Here is an 18,615-nt window from a genome sequence, read left to right on the forward strand (position 1 = left end):
TCCACAAACTAACTGCTGTCTGCCATCTTCTGCTGTCTGAGGATTTTCATTCAAGTTGATTAGTGTTACACTTTATGCAATAACTTTTTACAAATAAAAAAAACATTAAAAAAAACCAACATTATGGTTGTCATGAGCAACTAATGTCTGTGTATGATCATGTAAAAAGTGGCAACCCTTAAAGAATTTTGCAAGATCAAGATAATTTACAAAAAATTTAATTTTTATTTATTCTTCATGGTTGCACTTATATGTAATAAAACCTGATTTCACAGCTCAAGTGAGTAAAATTCATTTGAAAAAGAGTTCACTAAAATGGATGCATAGTAAAATAAATACTGACAGGAATAAGGTGTGGTAGTCCAGATTTTTCTCTAAGAGAAATCTTCTGCCAGGAGTTGAAAAGTTGACTTTGATAGGTCCAGGTGTAAGTTGCTGATGTAGTTCAGACACCTATTGCGGGGGATAAATTGTTGTATGACTTGTGTTGTATGATGTATAGTATCATTAAATAATCAAATTCAGGTATAATATATATAACTAACATTATTTAATCCAGCAATGATTCAAATGGAAGATTTAACACTAGTTTGCTTGGACCTAAAAAAAAAAAAAACAAACAAAAAAAACACACATGCTTATGGTAATTACATAAGGAAGCTTTGGGGCTTAAGATACAACTACCATCACCTACCTTCCACTGTCCCACAAACCACTCCGATGTTAAACTTAATTATAACTCATTAAGTGTGAAAGACTGTAGACCTCTGTAGAAAATTAATTTAAACCCGTGTGTTGTGTCTGGCTCACCTGACTGACTCCTCTTTCAGTTGCTTTGCTGTATGAAAGCGACAGATGGAGCGGAGAACCGGCATGTAGTCAACACTGACAGCTTGTCTGTTTCCCAGCAGGCTGAAGGATTTACTGCTGAGCACCGTCCTGCTCAGCTTGTACTGTCTTTGGGACACACTGGAGGGAGAGGACCAAGTGTAACATGGTGAAAAACAGAACCCTTCCAGATTCCAGAAATAAGTTGCGTGATTAAGCCAAATGCATCCATGGCCTCACCTGAAACTCCACAGAAAATTTGACATCCAAATGACTAAAGAAAGCTTAGGACAACTCAAGTATAAAAAGGGCACTGGATCTATATCGGCCATGTTACAAACTGAAAAACCAGATAGTAAACTATTTGAATCAATATTCAGGAGTAGAGAGGGAGAACAGACTCACCTTGATGCACACAGAGGTTGAAAACTAAATCTGAGGCTCTGTCTTTTGGAAGCAGCGGGGAACATCAGTTTCTCCACCAGCCTCTCCGCTCTTTGTCCTCCAGTTCCTGGCTGTATTTTTGGGCTTCAGTCCTCACCTCAGACACCCGCCACCAGCATCTGTGAAAGCCCAAGCCTTCAGCAGCAGCCTGAATATCCGACAGCCTCTCCTGGCTCCAGCTCCTGCCCCCCTCCTCACTCATCTCATCCAACAAGCCGTCCTTTATATCTGCCCCTGTCCAGACAAACGACTCAGGGCTGCATGAGCCTGAAACAAGCTTTGCAGCAGCTGGCAGAGTGGCATCAAGGTACGACATGAGGTCAAAGAAGTCAGTCAGGGCATCTAAACAGTCAGTTGCCACTTGGGCTGATTTTTGTTCAGTCTTGTCACTTGAACTGGGGAGTCTTGAACGAGCCCCCTTTAATGACAATGAAGTGCTTTGAGGTTTGTGAGTTAAAGTGGAAGGTGATGTAGTGTCAAACACTCTTGCAATATATTTCTTTCTACTAAGCCTGGAGTTATTCCTAACAGATTTGGGACAGATATTTTGATTGAGCTGCTGGAGGTGAGGATCAGTGTCAGAGGGTGCCAGCTCACTCTGCAGCCCAGAACAAGTCACCTTGTCCAGGTAGTGGACTGAAGTTCCCTTGGTGCCGATAGGTAGAAGGAGCTCCAGGTTGGTGTAGAGAAGAGGAACACCTCCTCTCCAGCTCTCAGCTAGGAGCCTCAGGAGCTTGTTCGTGTCTGTTTCAGACCAGCGCTGACACTGAAAAATCAGAGACAAATTATTGACAAAGTGCATTTTTCTTTGGGGAAAATCTTATGAAGTTTAAAAAATGTAGATAAATATAGATATGAATACTTGCCTTTAAAAGGTTCAACAGTTGGTTTTGGGTGACAGGATGGAGATCGAGCATGCTGGCAGTGCAGCCTGTGTCACATGGAGGAAGACTGGAGTCTAAATTGTCTACCTCTTCAGCATCATTTGAGTCTAGATTTGGAAATGGAGAAAATTCCTGCAAATCCATACTGGTATTGCAAGTTTTTGGTAACAAAATCCATGTCTATAAAAAAGGGGCCTGATTGTGATACTTACACTGTACACGAGTAGGCTCCTTAAGCAAGCCTCCACTCTGAGATGCCCTTCCTCCACCACCGTGCACCCAGAGCTGCAGCTGCAGCAGACAGCGCCTGATGTCTCCACAGGTGAGTGTGAGGAGGCTGCTAACATCATCCAACTCCAGTTGCACATTCTCAGCCAAACACACCAGCTGCAGGTAGCTACAGACATTCACCTTGGAACAGATGAAGTAAGTCTATGACAAACTGGGTCGTAATGGTTCTGCATGTGTGGGGAGCCTATAACAGCAGACTTGGAAGCCAGCAGGGTTTTATTTTTTTTACACAAGCATAGAAAAAAAAAGTGTGGAGCTACTTTAGGAAACATGCATGGGTTTCACACTGAAGTTGTACAAGAATATACAAAGATAAAAATTTGACTCACCGCTGTTGGGGTTTTGAAAATGATTTCCTCCAAGCTGCAGTTGAATCTCTCTCTGAATAAAGGATCTAAGGAGGACATTTACTTTGCATCACGGCTTGTCTTCAAATCTATATTACTCTAAATTACACAGTGTGTGCATTTACCATTAGCGGTCAGAATGACTGGCCTTTTAGTGGTTGTCATGAAAGTTTTGATGGCTGCGAGGAAACCAACATCATCGCTGAATATGACATCAACCTGTGGGAATAGACAGTTGCAAACAGATCAACCCAGACCAAGCATGGGATATGTGCGGCCTCATATCCATTAAATTATATGTCTCACAGCGTCGGGTTGCCAAATGGTTTACCTCTTCAAACAGAATGAGTGATGTGGCTGTCTTTTTACTCTGTGGCACTGTTTGATCACAGCCTGCTGATGGTCTGCCCAATTTCTCCCCGTCTAGTTTCTCAGATGGCGACAGGCCACCAAAGTGTAAGTGATCTGCTTTGGCCTTCATCTTAAAGTAGTTGGCCAAAGTGACTGTGGCTGGATTAGCTTTTCCTCTGCGACTAGAGTGGCCAAAGTTCTGTGCTGTCCTCCTTTTTGTGGTAGAGATGACATTTTTAGGATGCACTGTTTTTCCTGTTAAAAAAAACGCAAATGCCTGTTAAATAAGTTAATGTCATTGAAGCATCCATTACTGTGTACAGATATTATACTATATTTAAAACTTACAAAAACCTCACACCATCAGGTTTTTTTGTTTTTACTTTTTTACTTCACAATCATTGTTGCAGGCTTGTATAAGTAAGTCAGTATTCAGATAAAGACCCTGTCTTTATTAGTCATCTCTTACCAGGTAAAGTCTCAGTTTTAGGAGTGCAGCTGCTGGTATTGTAGTTGTTGAGGTAAGCTGGTTTCAGTGGGTCCTTGCCCGACGTCTCCACTAGGTGGGACTGGGTAGCCTCCTTGAGCTGGGACAGAACGTGGCGGCCACTGCGCTGTGAGGAGCAGTTCACCTCAAACACCTTTGAATGAAAAAGGAAAAGAAAAATGAAATGATGATTGATCCTATTTAAGAATGACATCCAGATGATTACTTGTCATGAAAGCAGTTTAGAACCTCGTGAAACATAGTCTTAGTAATGGCCACAAAAATTTCAATAAAAGATAAGCAATCCATTTTGACAAAGAGTTTCATTTTAAATGTTCCCTTCGGACTCGGTTGCATTTAGAATAATCGGTGTGGTAATTGTTTATCTTTGTGACTAATCTCGTATTCTTGATTTTCTCCGAGGCAAAAGGCTCGGATAAAAGTGATAGGAGGCAGAATTTCAATGGGCTACAAAAGCACAAGAACAGATGGAAAAGTATCTGTAATCTGTTCATCTGTGAGTTTCTGAGGAGATGAGAAAACATGTCCTCAACGGCCAGAATAATATGAAGAAAGTACACAGCAATATCAGGTACTATTTTAATTTATGGATCATTTTGTCAAGCGGTCAGTGGTGTAGACACTGATGAGTGAATAATTTTAGACTGCGAGTATTTTCTATTTCGCCAATAGCTTTTTAATATCAGTGCCTAAAACATTATTTTTCATTTATATTAGTTATTTCTAGCGAGCCTCTCCATGAGCTTTTTAAACCAGTTTTTCATTACTGTAGGTTAAGGTTATAAATGTCACTTTCTCATGTAAATTTACAATTAAAATGTGACACCTCCGATCTGAAGTGACAGTGATACAGTTTGTATAGCCAATAACCAACTGGTTCTCTATAGGAATCCTTTAATCTTATTAATTTTAGGAATGTTTCAAGGGACTGTATGGATTAGATTTGACATATGTATTCATGTTTGATGCCTGTATGTTTGATGTTAATGATGGTTTAAAGATATATGGATGCAATTATCAGCCTTTGGTGGCATCTACTGAAAGATATTGGACCTTTACATAAATCCCAACCTTGAAGCCAAGCTCCTGAGCGCAGGCATACACTGAGGCAGTCTTCCCCACACCTGGAGGTCCTGTTATCAGCACGGTGTTACATAGCGGATCCTCTCTGTCGCCCTCTGCCCCAGCCTCACCTTGGAAGTCTCCACAGTCCCACGAGTCTGCACAGGACAGTCATTACTTTTCTGACCAAAAATTCCACACATGGAAATCCTCTGTCATTAAAATAAAACTTTAGTCATGTGGATACACAAAAACAATCAGGCTTTTGATGAACATTTGGTCATGGCTCATTCAAAGCCACATGAAAATTTTGACCCTGAGTGGAAAGATATGAGAGCAAAAGTAATGTATGACAAATTGCAGCGAATACCATTGCTGTTATCTTCATCTTTCTTTTCCTCCATTTTTCTCCTCTCGTCAGAGTCAGCTCGTAGTTTCCATTTCTTCAACCAACTGAATTCCAGACAAAAATCAAAAGAAAAAGTTGTGCTTACACGGATTTCAAGTCCAATATATCAGTGAAAGGATTAGTGAGCTAATGAACAAAACTGACCTGTGAAGTTTGTTCACTGAGACAGAGTTGCCGATGACTTCACTTGAATGCTGAGGACTGTACTTGTCTGTCCAGAGAACATCCTCAAAACTGGATTCTAGAGAAAGGGAAAGAAATGACATTTTCTGTTATTAAAAGGGCACAAAACATACCTTAGGAATACAAATCAATCAGCCTATGAGAGGGTTTACCTCTGTGAAGAATATCAAAGGTTATGGGTGGCTTGCCATCAGATTCTGTGTCATTTCTCCATTCAGAGTTCGGCTCACAGTTGTTCACCAGGCCCGCTATGCTCCCGCTTCGCTCCCTCAACCTGTGACTGCGACTCAGCTTTCTGCTCCTAAGCTGCTTCTTCACAGAGACGACTGTACTTTCCTGGACACCCTGTGCTAAAAGGTGACATTGATCCACACCAATGGCATCCTCTGCAGTGAGACTACACCTCAGACGCTTGGACACCCCCTCAGAGTTTTCTTCTCCTCGTTTCCTCTTCTCTTTGAGGTGGTTCTGCAGGGAGTTTTCTGCTTTGGACAGACTATTAACAGACTCTTGCTCAGTCTCACCTGTGGATCCAAAATCCCGCAGTTTTTCACTTGCTTTCCTCTGCAGCGTGCTGAACACTGTGTGAACTGGAAATACTGGATTAGATGTTTTGATTTCTTCCAGACAGCTGTGCAGAGATGAGGGTGACAACCGTCCTCTCCAGGGAGACAGAATAATCCCCTCTTTCTCTGTCAGCTGAGATACTGTAGATACTGATAACCGACGTTGACTTTTCACCCTTTGCAAATCATCCCTCTGAGGAGGAACTGGTTTCTGCGGCTTCTCTACAGGCTGATACAGCTTACCATTACTGCTCCTTTTACTCTCGCTCTGCCGTAAGAAAATGGGCGCAATTTTAATGCCTTTTGCGCAGCACGTCTGCTTCTTCTTTTCCTGCAGTGGCTGAACTCGTTGGGAGATCCCAGCAGCAGCAGAGGTGTTAGAGCCATTTTTGTCTTTTGCAGCCAGCGAGGCTGAACCTCCCTCTGGTGATGTTTTATCAAAGTAGCAGCTCGACTCCGATAACACTAAAGATATTACCTCGGTGGTTTGTATTTGGTCTTTGCTTTGGCGGGGTGTATCCTTACAGTTTCTGCCCCGTTTTAGCTTGTTTCGCATTGTAGAGAAATCCAAACTCAAACACTGTGGGGCATTTTGACTTTGGCGCTAGGCTGTGATGCATGACGGAGTCGTAACGTCAATTTGCGCGACGTTACTTCTAACCAAGCTAAGCTAGACTAAAATTTATTTTACTTTTACACGAACCCAGCTTGCTAAAAATTATATTCTTATATTATAAATTAAGTAGAAAATGTAAACGCTTTGAGTAAATACATAAAACACTTCCAAAACATCGTACTTATGTGGAGCGACGTCAAAAACGTGCGCCAGGGTTGAGTGCAGCCAAAGATCGTTTATGCGCAGACAAACTACACGGATGCTCTCTCCTACAGTTTATAGCAAGTGAACCGAACTGATTTCTCCAGGCACCCAAATGCCAATCAGTTCTCCATAAGTAAAGGATTATTTGATTAATAAATTAGAAAATCAATTGCCAACTATTTTGATTTTTCTTAATTTTGATTAACTGTCACTTAAAAAAGTAATTTTTAAGGCAAAAATATAAAAAGAAATCCTCTCGTACCAGCTTTTTTCATGTTAGGATTGTTTTTCTCTCAATAACAGTGTAAATTGGTTTGTGGATAATTTCCTGGCTTTCTAGGACAGCAAACTTTGGTAATTTTTTTACTGGTGCTTCAATGTTGGAATAATACTACCTTTCCTGAGGTTTTCTGTGTTAATTACACAGAGAAAAAGTAAGTAATTTGATAAAACATTGCAACAAAGTATTTCAATATAAACTAAAACAGTTAAAGTCCTAAAACTAGATTTTGACTCAGAGTCCTTCTACAAAGGCGACCACAAGGCCTCAAGTCACAGTTAATTCTTCACTTCAATGTTGCATGTGTCAACCTGTGAAGTGATGTCCTACCTGAGCAGCATGACACTGAGAACACGTTGAGATTAACTTAGGCCAAGATGACGCTGCTGCTTTCCCATGTTAAAGAAGAACCTGGAACCTGCTAGGTAAAGAGAATTTATGCTCTTAAGTGTCTTCATTATCATCTTTTACCTGTGTAAGTAATCCACTTTCCCCAGACACTTGATGTGTTGGGGAAGATGGAGGGTCTGCACTCTGCACATCTCTAGTGAATATCTAGGACATAAATAGATCAACCAAAATTCCAGTTAGCAACAAATTCACATTTCAAAATGCTTCGTCAACATTCATTTGAAATGCAGAAAGATCTTGAGTATAGAAAATCCATTAGGACCAGTTTGAGGCAGTGTGATGATGCACCTTCACATTTTGGTTACCTTTCAATACACACTTCAATAAAACCTCAGGATAATTACCAAACATGTGACACATCTAACTACATCTTGCCAATTTATTCTTTACCTTGTTGACAAAATAGTCTCAACTCAAGGGTAACTTACTTCATTGTTCTCAAGCTCTGGATGTGCTCAATGAGATGTGCCTGTTCGAATAAACTGAGCAAACTCAATCTGGTGACAAGGACAGGTTGAAGCACTCCAGAACAAATGAGTTTCATGTTCAGACTGTAACCTGCAGCTGGTCATCTCTTCAACCATTGTCATTTGTATTTTACAGAAAAAGAAAATGCTTCATTCTACATGTGAAAAAAGAGTTTTTGGGTGCATGAATGGTTTTTATAAGATTTCAAGCCTGGATGGAATGGTATTATTCAGACCAGGTTATTATACAACTAGAATGACAAGGCAGAGACCACAATAGAGAGTGTAATGATGGCTAATGTCCAAAATCGACCAATAATAAAAGGTCAAATGTATTTTATTTCTTTAAATATAAAAATCCCCTTAGCCAGAGTGTACAGTTCACAATTTTTAACAGGGTGTTTCGACAACAATGGTGAATGTCTCCCTTTTTCCAGATGAATACAGAAACCCTCTATGAACAGTGGAGGGAGAAAAAATATATATTGTTAATTTGGTTGTCCACAAGGGAAGTCTGATGAAATAATGAACGGTGATGATCACCTATTTATGTGCACACTACAAAACACATCTACTGCTTTTTTTTTTTCTTTTTTTTTTTAAAAACTGGTTATGGAATGAACAAAAGAAAATATACTAAAAAAATACACAGAACTAAGAGACTGATGAAAATATTCCCCTTTGGCATAAACTGCACCTAACAGAACAGACCCAACCATCCAATAAACAGCATATTGCTTTGAGAGAAGCCCAGCAATCTGTTAATTATTGGATTCAGAGCAGGGCACAGCTAAACATTTGATTTGATCACATGTATACACATTTCTGTCAATCAGCTACTGATACTCAGAACCCATGTTAAAAAACAACATGACCAAATGTGAAAAACAGGTGCCTGTTTCATCAGAAAACTGTTGAGTTTTATATCTTCAGTGCTATGCACTCTACACCATACATGGGATGATGTGCTGCTGGTTGTTTCAGTAAGTCTTAGGAAAAAGAAAATATTCAGAAAAGTTCATTTCCCTGGCTTTCCTTGAGCTATGATCAATGCAGGCCAAAAGGCTTAGGGGGTGATGAAGTAGGAGTTTAGCCTGGACCCAAATCTCAATTTATTCTCTTGTCCAGGATCCAAGCTTACAGTATAACACTATCGTCATGGCAACCTACCAGCAAAACCCACAATCCATCTGGGTGTCCTAACACAAGCTTTACAGGCTTTATATACTCCAGACATTGATGCCAAGTGTAGATTTTTACCGTGATGTTCTCTTAACTGTAAAACCTTTCAAATTAAATGTCATTCACAACAGTGAAATCAAACCCACTAACGTTTCTCCACTGATGATAGTGGAAAAGCTGCATTCATCATTTGGCGCAGCATGATTTATATAAAAAAAAAAAAAAAAAAAAAAATTCAAGGTAAGCTTTCTAAATACAAACACCAAGTGCTAAAATAATCAGCTAAAAGGATAAGTTTTCAACAATATTGTGTATGTGTACAAATAATCAAGAGTGACAATGTTACCAGTACAGTTTTAACTGTAGTCTTGATACAGTTGTCTGTAACAAGGACATACCAAAGGCAGTCGTGCCACGTCAGAGGAGTCTCAGTTTGTTCACTCTCTCACCCAAACACAGATACTTCAGTGGCTCCTACAAAATGCATATTAAGTAGGTTCAACTTACATCATCCAGTCCTCAAATTCCTGGTTTGTGTAGCTGTGGGTGATTCACTTTTATATTGTTCATATTTGGTTCAGTCCTCAAGTTCCAAAAACTTGTTTACCTTGTATACTGGTCTGCTTTAGGTCAGATCCTCCACTGACCATTTCTCCCACCTATCTAAGCACCAAATGGTTGGTAATGTTCATTGAAGAAGAAGAAAAAAAACAAAAAAAAAAACAAACAAAAAAACCCAACAATCATTGTTCCATCCATCCAGCCTGCATCAGTCTGTTAGCGCGCTTTTTGTCCTCTTGCCCTGCTTCCCTCCACTGGAGGTGATGGCGTTGCCGTTGCAGGCTCCTGCTGGTACCAGAGTCTGGTCCTGCTGCTCCTCCTCAGTGTCCGGCAGCTCTTCTTGGATCTGCCGCAGACGGGCCATGGCACGGTCGATGGTGGCTGTGCTCACCAGGTTGAAGTCGTGCATGCTGACTAAATGCAGGAGGAAGTTACGGCAGAGGTTGCGGCGGATGATGTGAGCACCACGGTTTTCCACGAAAAGCATGATGGCCTGATTCATCTGGTTGTCTGCTATGAACCTGCAGGGGAAATAGAGTATGAGTGAACTTCTAGATGTTCTTGATTTCTTAGTAATAATAGTTTCCCATAGCAACAAGAAATTCTTAGTTTAGGCAAGTTAATCAAAAACACAACCATATATACAATATAAAAACAAAATATTTTTATAACAATTATCACATTGCTGAAATATAAAACACTGTATGAGGGTCTGGTAATGCCTACCAGTGATATATAGAACATACCCATGCTTCATGACATGCAGGTTCCACAGCTTCATCACCTCCTTCTCTCCCTCATTGACATCTGTGAACTCATCCAGTTGCTGTAAGTAAAAAAAAAAAAAATAATAATAATTTTGATACTCTTCTGATGCGATATGAACAAATTGTCATCTCAGCCAGTAAAACAACAAAGACTGATGATTTCATTTTAGGCATTTCCTGTTCTGTTTCCTGACAGTGAAACTGAAACTTATTCTATTGCAAGTAATCTCAGCGGGTTGAGAAAATCAATACTGAACTGATGAAAAAAAAAATGTTGTGTATGGGTGTAAAGCAAGCTGAAGAAGTGCTGGCAACGGTTTTTGCTCTGAGCACCTTTAAGATATTTATGGGGAACAGGCACAACCCAAGTGCTTTGACTCTTTGTTGCCATGGTAATCCTACACAGAAAGAAAAAAGAACTGTATTCCAAAGCTTTATTTTTATGTTTTTTTCCCCTTTTAAAAAAATTCTCTAGGCTCCTCAGAAACACTTGCAAACAATCATTTTTATTTGGTCTGATTGTTGAAGTTTCCTTACCTCTGTCAATTTTCATTTCAAATTTTCCTTTGTTACATATCATTACTGGGCTCTTTGTTACTTGCATCAATAGCTGCTGCCTCAATAAGTGGTAATAAAATGAGAATTTTCCTCTTTGGCAGCTTTCTGGACCTTCAAGGGTGTCTCCTTATAAATGGTGCTTCATTTTTATTCAACAGTGAAACCAGCCAAAGTGACTGAAGTAATGGCTTCTCACCGTGGCAGTCTTTTCTCTGAGCCACTCTGGATCTCTCTCATCCTCGCTGTCCACATCCATCTCCTGGGGCCGCAGGGGCATGCAGCTGTCACTGTGGAAGTAGAGGCGGTTGTGTCCGCTGACATAGGTCCTCTGCTGCTCCAACTCTCCATCCTCCGACTCCAGGAACTCCGACAGACTCGGTTTGGTCCTCTTAGGCCTAGTGGAAGGGGGAGAAAATAAACCCTGCATATACACTATGTATTCCAGATTTTCAAATCTTCATATTCTCTTTTTTTTTTTTTCTCCCTTCTTTATATTACATATACTGACCCTTCAGTTACCTCAGTACTGATCTTTTCATTTTTTGGTCTGTTCTGGTATGCATCACAAATGAAAAACAAAGAAATACACCTCTCTCTCAGCTTGAATATGCTATACACACAATAACTTTTGGGTAAAAACGAATGAGTGATGCTGCACAAGTTGTTATAGAATGCAATTTACTGTGCGCCATCAACAAAACAAAGATCACTCACCCAAGTCTTACAAAAAATATGCAAGGAAACTTTTATCACTCCAAAATTTGAGTTTTCATGCTTTTATTTAAGACACTTATTTTTAATTAATTAATGCACCAGTATGAGAAACCTGCTGACAGAGTAAAACTGATCTGTTTAGGGTCACCTTCTTGCCAGATGCATCACTATCCTTGTTTTAAATCGGTTTTAACCCAACTCATCGCTCATGAACAGTTCATTAAAGCTAATTGAACTGATTACAAATTCATCATTAGGCTAGACTCAATGAAAAGTCAATTAAAGCATTCATTTAAAATCAGTTAATTACATTTTCTGACATGCCTCGACTTTGAACATGAAGACTGCTGTTGAAAAAAAGGTCACATGTTTACCTGCAAACCAGTATGTGGGTGACAGCAGTCCTTTTGACCGGGCCGTTGCGGCTGAAAGCAAAGCCTGGTTGGCTGTGGATGTCCTGAGGGTTACCAACATATGAGCCATCATAGCACTCATTAATGGACACGTCTATCCTTGCTCCTTTCGGGTCAGGCTGCAGAGAAAAAAAAAAAAAAAAAGATTAGTGGACTTCTAAAGGAAATTGTATTCAGCATAAAAACAGAGGGCATAGTTTTGCTCAATCTGGCACTTACTGTCAAGGTTAAAAGTGTGATTTCTCAAAGGTCATAAGCCATAACATGCTTTGAATAAAAGTGTCTGTTCACACAGAGAAGGATGCCAAAAGCATTATCAGAGAGTTAGGGAGGGAGGGACACAAATAAGAGAACAAGCAGAAACTGGCTGTGCAATTTAGAAATGTACCTGGGAATAGACTAGTTTTCCTAGGAACCTTGTTAAATACGACTTGCCCTTTGTTGTGTGGACAGGTGATTAGAACAGTGTCTCCTAAAATGTTGAACTATTTAACATTTCTCTTCGCACTGTGTGTTCGCCTGAGGAGCTCCACCCAGTAAACAGTATCATGCATCCTCTGCTTTTTACTAAGTTGTGGCTTAAAAAACACTCAAGCATTGCAGATGAGAGCTACCCTACAGCATCTTTGATTATGATACATAAACTTAAAAATCGCTTGAAATCAGGTGTGGTGTCTTAAAAGTACGCATGAGTTGCCCAAACACACAAACTTAGACACACAAACACCCTGTCCCCTTACCACATAGCTGAAGATGAAGCGGGAGTGGGAGAGTTTGAGGTGTTTAAGCAGGCTGTAGAGTTTGCTGCAATTGAGTGTACACCAGGGGCAGTGAAGATCGTCTCTTGCCTCTGTCTGCTGCCGTGTGTTATTGTTGTACAGGAACTGAGCAAGAACAAATCACATTAGTAACTACAGGTGAACCAGAGAAAGACAACCTACAGCAAATATAAATGGGTGATTCTAACATTGCTGCATATATTCACAGTTACTGTCACATTTGGTAACCACAACCTAACAGGGTCAAAACAGTTCATAGTGTAAGCTATGGTTATTTTACTATATCAGTCATGATTACATGTGACAGTACTTCAAATCATTTTCTAAAATGGCTGCAAAAAAGCAGACCACAAAGACATTTTGTTGTTCAGCCACCTCACCAAAGGATTGTTGAAAATCAGTGTCCCAGGCCCAGATGTATTCCTTACTATTGTGTGGTGTACCTGATAAAATATACGTAGCTTCTGCCGCGGCTCACACGGGACCTGCTCTTTCCTCGTCTGAATGTCTGTGCTGACTGACTCTTTCACTGCTGACGGGAACAGATGGAGAAGTTAATTCTTGGAGAATCACCAAATAACAAATTCTGTGGATTTGATACATTCAACATGTATTTGAAAACTGCATTGTTTTCCATTAACATCAAGATTTGAAATTCTGAAGTCCCCTTCAGACATGGAATCTGTAACATTTCTTCATCTAACTGTTAAAGTGATGGCTTTTTGGCATTAAAAAAAAAAAAAGACTGTAGGTCTCTACACGTTATGTAAATGTTCCATAAAGGCTCCGTTCAAACATGACATGACCATTACAGACGGAGCTGCAATGCTTGTGTCATATTTGCCATTTGGTACTAGAGAAGGAGCATGAAAACCTAATTTCCTTCCCACTGCCACAACAGTACTGCTGCAGAACTATGGTTGCAATGTGATGATAAGATGGAAGCACTGACAGGTTGCATCAGTGATGGATTTTAAAAGTTACTTTGCAGTTAAATCAAAGACCATCGAGCTGGAAGTAACCCAGACCCCACTTCTCACTTGCAAATTGAATAATTTATTAGATGTAATATATTGAATTCTGCAGCCCATTTCATATAACCCAAACAGAGTTAAATGATTGATTGGTAATTACAGTTTAATTCTCATTTGCTTATATGTTGTATGTAGGCATTTGCTGGATATTCATACATATCAACTGAAATAACAAAAGACTAGTATGATAACCATTGTGACCTCTACAGAAAAGTGATTCAGGGCCTTGTTCAAACATTGACACCAACATGTAAAGTTGTCAGCACATTTATGCAGGGAAGTACATGTCTGAAAGGGACTCAACAGTTATGACTCAGAGTACATTTTGCCAAATTCAGTTACAAATAGACCATCCCACATAAATACCACGGTGGGTTTATAAAAAAAAAAAAAAAAAAAAAAAGAAAGAAAAAAAAAAAAAGAAAGAAATATTCAGAACCATGACCCATTCAGCCTTGCTCAGAGAATCTGGCATTAAGTAAATCTTTTTTTGTTTAGTGTTCACTATGAACAGTTACAAAGTACTTTTAATAAAGCAGAAGGTGGAATAGTAAACCGTTTATGTCCCCTCCCATCATTCATCGTCTGTGGATGTTTTCTGCCTCCTGCTCTTAAATGTAAATCAAGATGTGATGAATGATTTTGTAAAAACTGATGGTTCCACTCAAGAATACTGATAGAAATCCTCCACATAACAGCATATTTCTCAAATCAGCCAGGTCTTCAAACTAAATTCAAGCTACCCTATGGTGTTTTCTTCACTTACTCATGAGGGCAGCTCGGTGGTTGCTGGTCCTGGTCTCCATGGGGCTGGAGCTGTCCGAGTTGCGGGTAGCAAGAGGTTTTGCGACAGGGGCAGTGGACTTTCCGCTGGCATCACCTGTCCATCGCAGTGTGAACTGCAATGTGGGTCCCTGAGAAAATGTCTCAAATGGTGGCAGTCTCTGTGGGACAGTCATACAGTGTAAACAGTCAGTGACATTACGTGGCGGTGTAGAGACGACAACGCCAGGCAAAAGTAAGGAAGCTGGTATTTAATTCACGGGTTTACATAAGTCAGATGTGACAAATGATAGCATACACATGTACAAACCCATCCTACCTTCCCATCAAGAATGGTTTCCCATGTGGCTTGTTTCTTGCTCACAGGGCTGTCCTCCATCCCTTGCATCGACACCTCGTACTCCCCATCCAGGAGCTGCAATCTCCTGAAGAGGACAAATCAGCGCACATGAATCAGGGATAAAGTCAAAGGAACAGTAAAAAGGAAATATTTTACAACTTGTGTCACAAAATTTTACCTATTCTTATCAAAGACAGTCATCTGTGCAACATATGTCTCTGTGGTCTCGCCCTCTTCTCTATGGGAGGAACTCCTCTTCTTTCTGCTAGGAGTATCCGTTACATCTGTGCCCAAAAAAATAAGAATACAAAAATAGAGTAAATTAGAGTGAAAAAAAAAAAAAAAAATCATTCAACCAGCAACTATTTCTGTTACATCTATCATTATTTTTTTAGATGATGTTCCCAGAGAATGAACGGGTCCTCACAACCAGCAGCTTGCCAGTGGCTCCTACCAAAATGCACTGTTAAAATCATTCACCCCAAAACAAACTGTGCTTTTTCAAAAACCAAACACAAAATGCTTAAATGTGGAATTCCTACCGATGTTTTCGTTGGCTTCTCCGTTGACCAGACCATTAGTATCCCTCCTCCCTATACGCGACACCCTGAACAGGAGTGAGTAGGACTTCACCATGTGGCTGTTGCTGGGCTCAAACTCATTGCTGGAAACCAGTAAGGAAGGGTAGGAGCCAGGCTTGGTTTGGTTACTGTCAGGATTCAAAGGCACCTGCTTTTTACCTGTAGGCACTTGCTTTACCGGGCAGCTGACATCCTGAAAGAAAAATAACCAGACAGAATTTAACAAACACAATCACTGGTAAGTAACATCAGATGAGCTGAAGAGTGAGAGACTGGCGCAATTATATTTTACTTTACCTTGCGTTTTTTATGGCAGACTTTGACAAGTAGCACCTCTAAGGACACGGAATTTTGTTCATTTTCTGAAATCTGAGATGGCTTTTCTGTATTGGAACAAAGAGTTTAGCATCACTAATTTTGTCCACATTGCTGATAAGGAAAGTATGTCCAATATACTTTTGTCACTAGTATGAGTGTTTCTTTCTTTCTTCAGGCAAACACAAATGTTAAGTATGTTATTACTGTCATTGGGTGGTCTCGTGGCAACACAGCACTTACAACTTGTTCCAGCATGACTAAAGGAAAACAAGTCTTTACTCTACTACTTTCTATGCATTTGTGAGTGTTTCCCCTTGCAAAAATATACTAAACACAAACAGTTGGTGAAGAATAAAGCTTGCTTACCATCCTTATGGAAGAACCCAGTGAAGGTTAACTGTAGATGTGAAGACAAGCTAAAGAGCCAAAAGAAAGATGTACAGGTGAAATTGGGTCATATCAAGTGCTCCAGCTGTTAATATTAATGGTTGAATGAACAACATCTGAACAGCATCTATTAATAAAACCACCAATGCAAAATTAAGAGACATAAATTGTGTCTGCATGGTTTTATCTTAATATTTTAGTCCTTAAAAGTATCCAGTAATAAAGGGGCATCACATCAACTCTTACAGAGCTGTGTTACCTTGGAGAATCCTGCTCTCCCTTCATCCTCTCAACTGTCTGCAACATATCGTCCACTTTGAATGTTTTTCTGGGGAGGAAGGATTAAAAGGGCACACAGGTTCCACATTAATTCATTTATACTGTGACCGATTATAGGCGTTTCAGATATGAATTATCTTTTAAAACTCAATAGGTGCATCTTTATGTGCAACACAAGGAACCCTGTTCATTAATGATAAGTGAAAACACATCAAGATTTCCTACCTCCTGGCATTTGTTCGACCGTTTCTGTGTGACATGAAGGTGAGCGTCCTGTGCAAAAATATGGGCTAAAAAGGGAAAAAAGGAATTAATTATTCAATCACTCATTTAAAGCAGGCAGACTAATCAATAAATGACTCATTAAAAAGATATGTTGAATAATTTACTTACTGCAATCAAGTTCCTTGTGCGAAGAAATCGGTATATCTGAGTGGGTTCTGAAAATAGAGAAGAGGTATTATTGTGACATTTGATATAGACAGTGACATAATCCTCCATCACCTGCTCATTCAATTTCTCTGTGTCAGCATCTGAGAAACTATGCCAAATTATTACAAACACATGCCAAAGCATGGGGTGTTAACAGGTGGTAAGTTCTATAGCAAAACACCCACCAACTTTAGAAAATCTGAGCAGATCATAAAAAATACCGGTCTTTATTAAGTTATGTCATTCAGTCTGATACCTGCATACAAAGTACAGTTATCATGATAGTTGTTTAGTTATAACAAACATTATCTAAGGCTCCCTTTACATAGCCAGTTAAACTATGGAGGCCTGTCTGCCAAAACCAGATATTGATAACAAAATAAGTAACAGTAAAGTTACGCAGGTGTCTAAATGCTTAGTGAGAGAATGGAGAAATTCCTCTCGTGTTAATGAAACAGAAAAGCTGCATTACAAAGTAATGAGGGGAGATATCTCACTTTCAAAGGCCTGTAGGAACAGCTCACGGTCGGCCTGAATCTGCTCCATCTTCGGCTTCTTCACAGAGTTCATCATTGCTGATGAGGCAGGGTACACAGCGCCGTTAGCTTTGCAACTTGCCCCACTCATAATATGACCTGAGCTCTGCGAGGGAGACAACGACACGTTAGTCAATAAATTATTACACAACAACCGGTGGCAGTACAACAAGTTAGCTTAGCAAATACTCGCGTTAGCAGTCAAGCTAACTAGCTCAGCTAAAAGCACAATGCTAACATGTTAGCTAGCCTGGTATTTCAGCGTAGTATTCACTTCGTTTATTCTCACTACTGTTAACGAAAAGCTCAAAATCGGTATGTGGTAAACATTGGGAATAAATAAAGGCAACCCACCCTGGCTGATGGCATTAATTTGTTAGCCTCGCTGCCTCCAGCACAAGCCTGGCAGACTCAACAGCAGAAACCCATGAAGATGAAGAGGAGGCGACGAGACGCTGGCTAGTTAGCTAGCAGAGCTAGCATGGTTTACTAGAAAACAAACCTCCGTACGCCTGAGGTCCACCCGCATTCAACTGTCACAGATAGCGTTAATACTCAGAGATGATTTGAGTATTTTGGATCTAATTATTGACTATCTGGCTGTAATTTATTGTCGGTGTGGTTTCCTTCAATTTGTACTGAACAACAGAGCAGTAGTCAGTTGACAGCCAATGGGAGACGCGCTGAGAGAATCCAGTGCTGTGATTGGACACTGCCCTCCGGAGATGACATACAACCCGCTCTCGCTTTCTGTGATTTTGCGGGAAATCGAGTTTATCAGCGTTCACATCTAGACGACTCCGCAGCTTAAACTTTCTCATTAATACTGCACTTTACCGATGTCCATCCATTGAATATACTCCATCTCCATTCTGCTGCCATGGATGTGATGAAAAAAAAAACAACAATTTGCAAATGGCTCTATATGTTTATAAGTTATGCAATAAATCAATCTGCAATACACAGCAAAGAGCTGAAATGTGTTATTTTTTTTGTCGTGCAATTACGCGAGTGATAGTGACCTTATGATTTTATGGCTATTGTCTCTTATATTACTACACACAGTATAGGTATGGGTAGGCTATATCTTAATTTTTTCT

At 40.0% G+C, this 18,615-nt stretch overlaps 2 protein-coding genes across 3 annotated transcripts; both read right to left on the reverse strand.

The window, feature by feature from the left end:
• Positions 1-202: 202 nt before the first annotated feature.
• Positions 203-6,480, reverse strand: atad5b (ATPase family AAA domain containing 5b). Its single transcript, XM_087172516.1, is given in 14 exon segments — positions 203-453; positions 811-969; positions 1,234-1,336; positions 1,339-2,038; positions 2,139-2,263; positions 2,369-2,567; positions 2,777-2,841; positions 2,920-3,013; positions 3,126-3,400; positions 3,615-3,786; positions 4,725-4,873; positions 5,086-5,168; positions 5,269-5,365; positions 5,460-6,480. Coding segments are annotated over 14 exon segments (3,270 nt in total). The 5' UTR covers positions 6,430-6,480; the 3' UTR covers positions 203-374.
• A 1,690-nt stretch (positions 6,481-8,170) lies between these two features.
• On the reverse strand, positions 8,171-18,179 carry suz12b (SUZ12 polycomb repressive complex 2 subunit b). 2 transcript variants are annotated; one of them, XM_023400918.2, is made up of 17 exons: positions 17,870-18,179; positions 17,477-17,621; positions 16,941-16,987; positions 16,773-16,837; positions 16,528-16,596; positions 16,248-16,297; positions 15,861-15,946; positions 15,525-15,756; positions 15,161-15,266; positions 14,962-15,067; positions 14,626-14,803; positions 13,269-13,354; positions 12,787-12,930; positions 12,008-12,165; positions 11,116-11,314; positions 10,341-10,420; positions 8,171-10,115 (listed from the first exon to the last, which is right to left on the reverse strand). In XM_023400918.2, the coding sequence occupies exons 1-17, from the start codon at positions 17,882-17,884 to the stop codon at positions 9,803-9,805; spliced, it is 2,079 nt and encodes a 692-aa protein (XP_023256686.1). In that variant the 5' UTR covers positions 17,885-18,179; the 3' UTR covers positions 8,171-9,802. The 2 variants fall into 2 exon arrangements, with proteins under 2 accessions (XP_023256686.1, XP_023256685.1); XM_023400917.2 differs by having other exon boundaries at positions 13,269-13,357.
• Positions 18,180-18,615: the final 436 nt, after the last annotated feature.

This window comes from Seriola lalandi, unplaced genomic scaffold, assembly GCF_002814215.2.
Source record: "Seriola lalandi dorsalis isolate HSWRI2012SDOR001 ecotype SW California unplaced genomic scaffold, Sedor1 jcf7180002053069, whole genome shotgun sequence".
In the NCBI taxonomy this organism is placed as follows: Eukaryota; Metazoa; Chordata; class Actinopteri; order Carangiformes; family Carangidae; genus Seriola; species Seriola lalandi.

Coding starts and splice junctions, on each gene's coding strand:
- suz12b (XM_023400917.2), bottom strand. Junction 16,597..16,772: donor GGTCGAACAAATGCCAGGAG/GTAGGAAATCTT, acceptor CTTCCTCCCCAG/AAAAACATTCAAAGTGGACG. Junction 15,757..15,860: donor TCTGCCATAAAAAACGCAAG/GTAAAGTAAAAT, acceptor TTTTTCTTTCAG/GATGTCAGCTGCCCGGTAAA.